This window comes from Cyanistes caeruleus, unplaced genomic scaffold, assembly GCF_971803275.1.
Source record: "Cyanistes caeruleus unplaced genomic scaffold, bCyaCae1.hap1.1 HAP1_SCAFFOLD_110, whole genome shotgun sequence".
Classification (NCBI taxonomy): domain Eukaryota; kingdom Metazoa; phylum Chordata; class Aves; order Passeriformes; family Paridae; genus Cyanistes; species Cyanistes caeruleus.
The window spans coordinates 507,024-518,716 of record NW_028255911.1 but is presented as its reverse complement, the minus strand read 5'-3'; the positions used below and the strand labels follow the sequence as shown (position 1 = coordinate 518,716).

At 38.9% G+C, this 11,693-nt stretch overlaps 1 protein-coding gene across 1 annotated transcript; it reads right to left on the bottom strand.

Annotated features, from left to right (window-relative positions):
* Window positions 1–2,355: 2,355 nt before the first annotated feature.
* LOC147646210 (endogenous retrovirus group K member 8 Gag polyprotein-like) lies at window positions 2,356–4,153 on the bottom strand. The gene is made up of 2 exons (XM_086873778.1): window positions 3,169–4,153; window positions 2,356–2,373 (listed from the first exon to the last, which is right to left on the bottom strand). The coding sequence occupies exons 1-2, from the start codon at window positions 4,150–4,152 to the stop codon at window positions 2,356–2,358; spliced, it is 1,002 nt and encodes a 333-aa protein (XP_086729904.1). The 5' UTR covers window position 4,153.
* Window positions 4,154–11,693: the final 7,540 nt, after the last annotated feature.

Sequence of the window (11,693 nt, the reverse complement as noted above, 5' to 3'; positions counted from 1 at the left end):
CTGACCTGTGTCAGTGTTTTATGAGAGCGTATTGTGGTTATTTCAATAATATACGGCAAAGCGGTATTAGGATGATAACAATAATTTTCTGGATTAATCCCAAAAGCAAAAATCTCTCACCATCTATCAGATCCTTTTCAATTTGTCCTGTTTGTATACCTTCCTGTAATGCAACCTCAGTCAAATTTCTTTCATAGTTGTAACACTCTGTACAAATCCCTCTTGGGGATCGACCCCACTTAGAATGTGCCCACCACTTTTCTTTACACACTTTACAAATGTAACATACAAAAGGATAACATTCACACTCTGGTACTGTACACAAGATTTGCATGTGAGAGTTCATCAGATCCCGTCTCTATGTTGATGGTAGAGAGCGAGAAGTATCTGCAGAATTTTCTGGATCAGCTGAAGGTAAATCCCTGGGATCAGCAGGTTTAGTCCATCGGCTCGGCACCCAGACAGGCCCTGTGGGGGTAGACACACAAAGATAACCACGTCCCCAATACAGTACCTTGCTGGGACCTCCCCACAGTCCTGTTTTTGGATCTTTATAAACCAATCGGTCTGCCCTAGCATTTCCTTCTCCTAAACCCACATCCCATTTGTGACTACGAATATGGATAATAGCAAAGGCAGCAGTCCTCAACTTTACTGCTCTTTGAAGCTGCAAAAACAGTTCATATAAACGAGGATTTTTTACTTCCTTTATTTCTGCTTTTTCAATACGTTCACTCACTCCTGCAACATATAAAGAATCAGTTACCACATTAACAGGACCCTTAAACTGCACCAAAACCCAAACAACAGCGACTAATTCCAGAGTTTGTAATGTGTCCTCCTTTTGAGCTGGAATAATGTGATGATTCCATTGTCCTTGTGAATCTTGCCACGTAGCAGCAGCTGTGCGAGATTTCTTTCCAGCATCAGTGAACACCGTTGATGCCCCTGGTAACGGCAAAATGATCGTTTGGGCTTTTCAATCCAATTCTGCTGGCCTATCCATCGTAGTGGTATTCGAGGCACCTCCTCAGTACTGACCACACTGCTGTTGTCAAGCAATGCTTCTTGCAGTGTGGAGCTGTGAATTAAATACCAGTCTAAAGTGTCCTTTTTTATTGGTATCTGAATTACAGCTGGATCTGCACCCATAATTTGTCACAATCGCTTCTACCTTTGTTTTATTAAATCTGCTAAAATTTCAATTTTTTGAATTAAGGTACGTCTCTGCTGTAGTGGTGGTAACGACCACTCTAATACCCATATCTCCCCTGTTTTCTTTTGTTGCTGTGTTAAAGCACCGATGAGATGTTGAGGTCCAAACCATACAGTAAAGTTAATGTCCAAGTCTGGATCTCGCCTACGAACAACACCTGTCTGGATACCGTCCATTATTTTATTGAGAGCTTCTTGTTGTTCACTGGTGACCTGTATAGGTGCTGTAGGATCAGTACCTTTTAACAAAGGTCATAAGGGTTGTAAAAGTTCATTAGGAATACCCACAACAGGTTTAAGCCATTGTAAATCCCCCAGCAATCGCTGAGCATCATGAACAGTATGAAGTGACATGTTCAATGACAGTTTCTGAGGGGCAACATACTGCTCAGTTAAAGTCCCCCCGAGATATTTCCATGGGGATGACTGCTCTATTTTCTCAGGTGCAACAACCAGTCCATTCTGAAGTAGTTGTGTTTGAATGTCTTTAACTTGTTAATCTGCAAAAGGTTGTGACTGAGCAAAAAGAATATCATCCATATAGTGATAAATAATGGTTGTAGGCCACTGAACACGTAGTGGTTGCAAAGCATTATCAACATAAAGCTGGCACAAGGTAGGAGAATTACGCATACCCTGTGGTAAAACTGTCTATTCAAATCTCTTGTCTGGTTCTGCTCGATTTAATGAGGGCAAGGTAAAAGCAAATCTGCAAGTATCCTGTTCATGCAGTGAGACAGTGAAAAAACAATCCTTTAAATCAATTATTAACAAGGGCCAATCTCTTGGCAACATTGCAGGATTGGGCAAACCAGGTTGTAGCGCCCCCATTGGCTCCATTTGTTCATTTACTGCACGTAAGTCATGCAGCAATCGATATTTCCCAGATTTTTTTTTATAACAAAAATAGGGGCATTCCAAGGACTTGTTGACAACTTTAAATGTCCTTGTTGATATTGTTCCAGCACTAATTGATGAGCTTGTTGCAGACTTTCCCTTTTTAAAGGCCACTGTTCAACCCATACTGGTTCCTGAATTATCCATTTACGTGGGAGTGGGAAAGTCCAAACAATGGCCTCTATTCTAAAGGGTGCTCATTGGTCAAAGTAACACCAAGTTGGGACAAAATATCTCGCCCTATTAGACATTGAACCTTGTCTGGTAATGGAACAATTGACAAAACAGAATTGATGACCTTCCCATCTAATTGAATCTGGATTTGTGGAGACCTTTTTGCCAAAGTTAAGCCTCCCACCCCTGTAACAGTAACCATACTGGACAACAAAGGCCATTCCTGGGGCCAATACTGTGGAGCAACAATACTTGAGTCTGCCCCAGTATCCAATAGTCCTTCTAATTGGTGGGATTCTCCGTTATAATTGAGAACAACTTTTTGCTTGGGTTGAGTCTTTAAGCCCAGGGTAAGCAATGTAAGTCCTCCTGTAGAACCAAATCCACCCGTACCCCGTGACTGATTTTTCAATGGTGTCAATTGATGGGTATATTGTGGTACTGGCACCAGTTGTGCAATTCACTGTCCCTTATCAATTCTGGCTGGTGGTGCCAGTGTATATGCCATGATATATATTTCACCAGAATAGTCCACATCAATTACTCCAGGTAAAATAAACAGTCCCATTAGACTAGCAGATGAACGTCCCAACACTATTGCACCCACAGCTTTTCCATTTATTATCACTGGTCCCATAATTCCCGTGGGAATCTTGTAGGGCTGAGATGTCAATAAATCCACAGTCACTGAGGCTGCCAGGTCCAGGCCGAGGCTCCCTGCTGTGGCAGGCTGGAGGGAAGTTGCACTGATGTTCTGGCAGCTGCTATTTGTGTCCTGGCGCGGCGGCTTCTCGCGCTGACCTTCCCGTTTCCCGATCTCCGGCGGCAAACACTATCAGTGTGGGTATTGGAGCGACACTGATTGCACCAAACAGATGGTACAGTACATTCCTTCCGAATACATCCAAGGTTTCCACAGCGAAAACATTTGAGTTGGGAGGCTGGAATCCTGCCATTGTTGGTTGTAGCTGCTTGTAGGGGTGCAAGAGCTGCTAAAACCTGACTCTGATTTGATGCCAGTTCTTTAATTGCCTGGGCTAACATTGCCTGTGAGCCCACCGGTATATTAGACATCCTCTCTAATGCCTCCTCAATAGTCCAATTAGCATTTAGGGAATTTAAAACTGACCTGGTTGCTGGATTACAATTCTGTAATGCACATTGTTTTAATAGTGCTCCCCTCATATATTCAGGAACACCTGCCTGTTCTATAGCTGCAGCTGCTTTATCAATAAATGCTCCAAATGGCTCATCTCGCCCTTGTTTAATACCCATATAAGATGGAATACCTCCTGGCTCCTTAATCCGATCAAATGCAGCTCGCACTAACCGCATTCCTTCTCTCAACTTATCTGGTCCCAAAATAGCTTGTGCTTCCACTTGACTATATGCTCCTAATCCCCTAAGTTCTTCCAAAGTTAGCCCATGCAGTGGATCACCTGCCTGTCTTTGCACATTTACACTTTCTTGGCAATAAGTTTGCCAGTGTGCATTAAACAACAACTGCTGATGCTGACTAAGAATCAATTTCATAATACTCCTACAATCTGCAGGCAACAAAATCTGTGTACCCCACAAATAATCAATCATCTGTCTAACCGGTTCACTGGTCACTCCAAACTGACTGACTGTAGATCGCAACTGTGATAACCATTTCCAATCTAAAGCTGTAATTTGAGCTTGTATTCCTCCCCCTTGCATCGGTGCAAAGGTTACAGGACATGCTACTTCCAATACAGCATCTGCTATTTCCTGATCTCCTTCTTGCAAAATATTCCGTGCTAATGCAGCCCATGTCTCCCTTCTTTCCCGTGCAATAGCCTCACCTAACTCACGCCCTACCCCAGGGACAGATTTATTTCCCATAGGGGAGGATGGTAACGGTGCCGAAGGCTCCGTTCCAGAATCAAGGTTAGTGGGTGAAGGAATTGGAGATGGCACAAAAGGATTAGCAGCGGCAGCAGAGGACAGTGACTGTGTGGGGGGGGTCAAGATTACTGTGTTCGTGGCGGGTGGCAATGGACACTCATTAATTCCCTCTAATAATCTATTTTTTGACATGCTGCAGATGCCTTTGTAGCAGCTGCCTGTTCAGCCTGATACTGCAAAAGAACATTATGAACTGTCTGCCACAGTTTTCTCAATTTTTTAGCAGTTTTATCATCATCTAAAGTAGCTTCCCACAATTTATCTCCAAACTTCCGCCACTCACTTAATTCATGGACTGTATGGGGATTCTGAAAACAACCCTGAGCATACCCATAAGCAAGAAGTCCAGGGAGCTCCTTGAGCAAATCAAAATCTTTAACCTGTCGCTATTCTAAAAAGCAGGTAAATAAATCATATGTTGCTTGCCTTTCCATCTTACCGTCAGCGCTGTTGCAGCCCCTACAAGGTTTCGGCAGCACGTTACAGCAGGACTCTCTGAGGTTGCCTGGGCGCGGCACCGTTGCTGTGTGATCACAGCTGTTGCTGCAGAGGACCCGTCCCCTGACACCAACTCCCTTGGCCGACTCCAACTCCTTTTTAAGGTCCCAAAGGTCCCAAAGGTCCCAAAGGTCCCAAAGGTCCCAAAGGTTCCAAAGGTTCCAAAGGACCCTGTTGTTCGGGCGCCATTTGATGAGTTTGGCGGGAGAAATGCAGCACTCAATATGAATGATCAGCAAGTCTCATTTATTGGCAACTCTAAAACCACTTATATAGCACCAATAATTAGGCTCATACATAGTGCAAAAGCAAGCTCATTCTTGGATATTTTTATTTAAGTTCAATTCCACCTAGTCCCACATTCCTGTGATCGCTCATCTATGCTGAATTCACATTCTTCTGATCACAGTGTCCTGTTCTCAGTTAACAGTTATCACTAAGGCCTTCCTGACCTTGCAACATCTCACACCAACGGTACTCTACTGTCTAATTCTTTCTCAACTAATTGCTGCATAGGAATATGACATTTGCTAGCTAGCCATTCCTCGACAATATCCCACAAATTTCTAGAGAAATTCCACAAAATTCCTAAAAATCCCACGAAATTCCCTAAGTCTTTTCAAAACTAAACCTAATTCCTGCAAGATCTCAAAAAATCTCCACAAATTTCCAAAAAAATCTAAGAAAAATCCCCCAAAATTCTTCAAGTCTCCTCCAAATCCCAGAAAAATCTCACAAAATCTCACAAAATCTCCTCAATATCCCACAAAATTCTGGAAAACCCCACAAAATTGCAGAAAAATGCCACAGAACTCCCTCAGTCTTCTCAAAACCCAGCCAAATTCCTGCAACATCTCACAAAATCTCCTCCAATTTCCAGAAAATTCAGGAAAAATCCCACAAAAATTCATTAAATTTCCTCAATATCCTACAAAATTCCAGAACCATCTCACAAAATCTCTACACATTTCCACAAAATTCAAGAAAACTCCCACAAAATTCTTGAAAAGCCCCTCAAAATTCCAGAAAAATGCCACAAAATTCCCACAATCTTCTCAAAGCATTACAAAATTCCACAAACATCTCACAAAATCTCAACAAATTTCCACAAAATCTAAGAAAACCCCACAAAATTGCAGAAACATGCCACAAAATTCACTCAATCTTCTCAAAACCCAACCAAATTTCTGCAACATCTCACAAAATCTCCACCAATTTCCACAAAATCTAGGAAAAATCCCTCAAAATTCTTCAAGTCTCCTCCATATGCCACAAAATTCTAGAAAAGCCCCACACAATTCCCTCAATCTTCTCAAATTTCTGCCAAATTCCTGCAACATCCCACAAAATCTCCACAAATGCCCACAAAATTCAAGAAAAAATCCGAAAAAATTCATTAAATTTCCTCAATATCCCACAAAATTCCAGAACCAGCTCACAAAATCTCCACACATTTCCACAAACTAAAGAAAACTCCCAAAATATTCTTGAAAAGCCCCTCAAAATTCCTAAAATATCCAACAAAATTCCCACAATCTTCTCAAAACATTACAAAATTCCACAGACATCTCCCAAAATCTCCACCAATTTCCACCAAATCCAGGAAAAATCCCTCAAAATTCTTCAAGTCTCCTCCAAATCCCACAAAATTCTTGAAAAGCCCCACACAGTTCCCTAAATCTTCTCAAATTTCTACCAAATTCCTGCAATATCCCACAAAATCTCCTCCAATTTCCAGAAAATTCAAGAAAAATCCTTCAAAAATTCTGCAAGTCTCCTCAAAATCCTACAAACATCTAACAAACTCCCACAAAATCTCACAAAATCTCCTCAATATCCCACAAAATTCTGGAATACCCCACAAAATTGCAGAAAAATGCCACAAAATTCTCTCAATCTTCTTAAATCCCAACCAAATTCCTGCAACATCTCCCAAAATCTCCACCAATTTCCACAAAATCTAGGAAAAATCCCTCACAATCCTTCAAGTATCTTCCAAATCCCACAATAATCCCACTAAATTACAGAAACATCCCACAAAATCTCCTCTATATCAAAAAAAATTCTGGAAAACCCCACAGAATTGCAGAAAAATTCCTCAACATTCCCTCAATCTTCTCAAAACCGTACCAAATTCCTGAAACATCTCAAAAAATCTCCTCCAATTTCCAGAAAATTCAAGAAAAATCCCACAAAAATTCATTAAATTTCTTCAATATCCTACAAAATTCCAGAACCATCTCACAAAATCACTACACATTTCCACAAAATTCAAGAAAACTCCCACAAAATTCTTCAAAAGCCCCACAAAATTCCAGAAAAATGCCACAAAATTCCCACAATCATCTCAAAACATTACAAAATTCCACAGATATCTCCCAAAATCACCACCAATTTCCACAAAATCTAAGAACATTGCCTCAAAATTCTTCAAGTCTCCTCCAAATTCCAAGAAATTCGAGGGAAATCCTCAAAATTTCCAGTAAAATGTTACAAAATTCCTTGGATCTTCTCAAAACCCTACCAAACTCCAGCAACATCCCACAAAATTTCCACAAATGTCCACAAAATTCAAGAAAAATACCACAAAATTCTTCAAGTCTCCTCAAAATCCCACAAACATCTCACAAAATCTCCTCAATATCCCACAAAATTCTAGAGAAATTCCACAAAATTCCAGCAACATCCCACAAAATTCCCTGAATCTTCTCAAAACACAACCAAATTCCTGCACCATCTCACAAAATCTCCAACAATTTCCACAAAATCTAGGAAAAATCCCTCAAAATTGTTCAAGTCTCCTCCGAATCCTACAAAATTCTGGAAAAGCCCCACACAATTCCCTAAACTTTCTCAAATTTCTACCAAATTCCTGCAACATCTCACAAAATCTCCACTAATGTACACAAAATTCAAGAAAAATCCTACAATATTCATGAAATTTCCTCAATATCCCACAAAATTCCAGGAAAAATCCCACAAAATTCCCTGAATCTTCTCAAAACATTACAAAATTCCACAGACATCTCACAAAATGTCTACAAATTTCCACCAAATCTAAGAAAATTCCCTCAAAATTCTTCAAGTCTCCTCCAAATCCCACAAAATTCAAGAGAAATCCTCAAAATTCCAGGAAAATGTTACAAAATTCCTTCAATCTTCTCAAAACCCTACCAGACTCCAACCACATCCCACAAAATCTCCACACATTTCCATAAAATTCAAGAAAACTCCCACAAAATTCTTGGAAGCCCCTCAAAATGCCAGAAAAATCCCAGAAAATTCCCTCAATCTTCTCAAAACATTATAAAATTCCACAGACATCTCGCAAAATCTCCACCAATTTCCACCAAATCTAAGAAAATTCCCTCAAAATTCTTCAAGTCTCCTGCAAATCCCACAAAATTCTGGAAAAGCCCCACACAATTCCCTAAATCTTCTCAAATTTCTACCAAATTGCTGCAACATCCCACAAAATCTCCACAAATGTCCACAACGTTCAAGAAAAATCCCTCAAAAATTTATTAAATTTCCACAATATCCCACAAAATTCGTGAACCAGCTCACAAAATACCCACACATTTCCACAAAATTCAAGAAAACTCTCCAAAAAATTCTTTAAAAGCCTCTCAAAATTCCAGAAAAATCCCACACAATTCCCACAATCTTCCCAAAACATTACAAAATACCAGACATCTCAAAAAATCTCCACACATTTCCACAAAGTCTACGAAAATTCCCTCAAAATTCTTCAGGTCTCCACCAATTTCCACAAAATTCAAGAAAACTGCCACAAAATTCTTGAAAGACTCCTCAAAATTCTAAAAAAATCCCACAAAATTCCCTAAACCTTCTCCAAACATTACAAAATTCCACAGACATCTCACAAAATGTCTACAAATTTCCACCAAATCTAAGAAAATTCCCTCAAAATTCTTCAAGTCTCCTCCAAATCCCACAAAATTCAAGAGAAATCCTCAAAATTCCAGGAAAATGTTACAAAATTCATTCAATCTTCTCAAAACCCTACCAAACTCCAGCCACATCCCACAAAATGTCCACAAATGTCCACAAAATTCAAGAAAAATCCCACAAAATTCTTCAAGTCTCCTCAAAATCCCACAAACATCTCACAAAATCCCACAAAATTGCAGAAAAATCTCAAAAATTCCCCAAATTTACTCAAAACCCAACCATATTCCTGCAATATCCCACAAAATCTCCACAAATGTCTAGAAAATCTAAAAAAATTCCCCCATAATTCTTCAAGTCTCCTCAAAATCCCACAAACATCCCACAAAATCCCACAAAATCTCCTCAATATCCCACAAAATTCTACAGAAATTCCACAAAATTCCAGCAACATCCCACAAAATTCCCTGAATCTTCTCAAAACCCAACCAAATTCCTGCAACATCCTACAAAATCTCCACCAATTTCCACAAAATCTAGGAAAAATCCCACAAAATTCTTCAAGTCTCCTCCAAACCCTAGAAAAATCCCACAAAATTCCAGAAACATCCCACAAAATCTCCTCAATATCACAGAAAATTCTAGAGAAATTCCACAAAATTCCAGGAAAAATCCCACAAAATTCCCTCAATCTTCTCCAAACCCAACCAAATTCCTGCACCATCTCACAAAATCTCCAACAAATTCCAGAAAAATCTAAGAAAAATCCCTCAAAATTCTTCAAGTCTCCTCCAAATCGCACAAAATTCTGGAAAAGCCCCACACAATTCTCTAAATCTTCTCAAATTTCTACCAAATTCCTGCAACATCTCACAAAATCTCCACGAATGTCCACAAAATTCAAGAAAAATCCCACTAAAATCACTAAATTTCCTCAATATCCCACAAAATTCCAGAACCATCTCACAAAAATCTCAACAAATTCCCACAAAATTCAAGAAAACTCCCACAAAATTCTTGAAAGCCTCTCAAAATTCCAGAAAAATCCCACACAATTCCCTAAATCTTCTCAAAACATTACAAAATACCAGACATCTCAAAAAATCTCCACACATTTCCGCAAAATCTATGAAAATTCCCTCAAAATTCTTCAGGTCTCCACCAATTTCCACAAAATTCAAGAAAACTGCCACAAAATTCTTGAAAAGCTCCTCAAAATTCTAAAAAAATCCCACAAAATTCCCTAAACCTTCTCCAAACATTACAAAATTCCACAGACATCTCACAAAATGTCTACAAATTTCCACCAAATCTAAGAAAATTCCCTCAAAATTCTTCAAGTCTCCTCCAAATTCCACAAAATTCAAGAGAAATCCTCAAAATTCCAGGAAAATGTTACAAAATTCATTCAATCTTCTCAAAACCCTACCAAACTCCAGCCACATCCCACAAAATGTCCACAAATGTCCACAAAATTCAAGAAAAATCCCACAAAATTCTTCAAGTCTCCTCAAAATCCCACAAACATCCCACAAAATCCCACAAAATTGCAGAAAAATCTCAAAAATTCCCCAAATTTACTCAAAACCCAACCATATTCCTGCAATATCCCACAAAATCTCCACAAATGTCTAGAAAATCTAAAAAAATTCCCCCATAATTCTTCAAGTCTCCTCAAAATCCCACAAACATCCCACAAAATCCCACAAAATCTCCTCAATATCCCACAAAATTCTACAGAAATTCCACAAAATTCCAGCAACATCCCACAAAATTCCCTGAATCTTCTCAAAACCCAACCAAATTCCTGCAACATCCTACAAAATCTCCACCAATTTCCACAAAATCTAGGAAAAATCCCACAAAATTCTTCAAGTCTCCTCCAAACCCTAGAAAAATCCCACAAAATTCCAGAAACATCCCACAAAATCTCCTCAATATCACAGAAAATTCTAGAGAAAGTCCACAAAATTGCAGAAAAATGCCACAAAATTCCCTAAATCTTATCCAAACATTACAAAATTCCAGAGACGTCTCACAAAATCTCCACCAATTTTCACATTATCAAAGAAAAATCCCACAAAATTCTGGAAAAGCCCCACACAATTCCCTCAATCTTCTCAAAACCCAACCAAATTCCTGTAACATCCCACAAAATGTCCATGAATGTCCACATAATTCAAGAAAAATCCCACAAAATTAACTAAATTTCCTCAATATCCCACAAAATTCCAGAACCATCTCACAAAATCTCAACAAATTTCCACAAAATTCAAGAAAACTCCCACAAAATTCTTGAAAGCCCCTCAAAAATCTGGAAAATCCTCACAAAATTCCCTAAATCTTCTCAAAACATTACAAAATTCCAAAGACATCTCACAAAATCCCCACAAATTTCCACCAAATCTAAGAAAATTCCCTCAAAATTCTTCAAGTCAACACCAATTTCCACAAAATTCAAGAAAACTGCCACAAAATTCTTGAAAAGCTCCTCAAAATTCTAAAAAAATCCCACAAAATTCCCTAAACCTTCTCCAAACATTACAAAATTCCACAGACATCTCACAAAATGTCTACAAATTTCCACCAAATCTAAGAAAATTCCCTCAAAATTCTTCAAGTCTCCTCCAAATCCCACAAAATTCAAGAGAAATCCTCAAAATTCCAGGAAAATGTTACAAAATTCATTCAATCTTCTCAAAACCCTACCAAACTCCAGCCACATCCCACAAAATGTCCACAAATGTCCACAAAATTCAAGAAAAATCCCACAAAATTCTTCAAGTCTCCTCAAAATCCCACAAACATCCCACAAAATCCCACAAAATTGCAGAAAAATCTCAAAAATTCCCCAAATTTACTCAAAACCCAACCATATTCCTGCAATATCCCACAAAATCTCCACAAATGTCTAGAAAATCTAAAAAAATTCCCCCATAATTCTTCAAGTCTCCTCAAAATCCCACAAACATCCCACAAAATCCCACAAAATCTCCTCAATATCCCACAAAATTCTACAGAAATTCCACAAAATTCCAGCAACATCCCACAAAATTCCCTGAATCTTC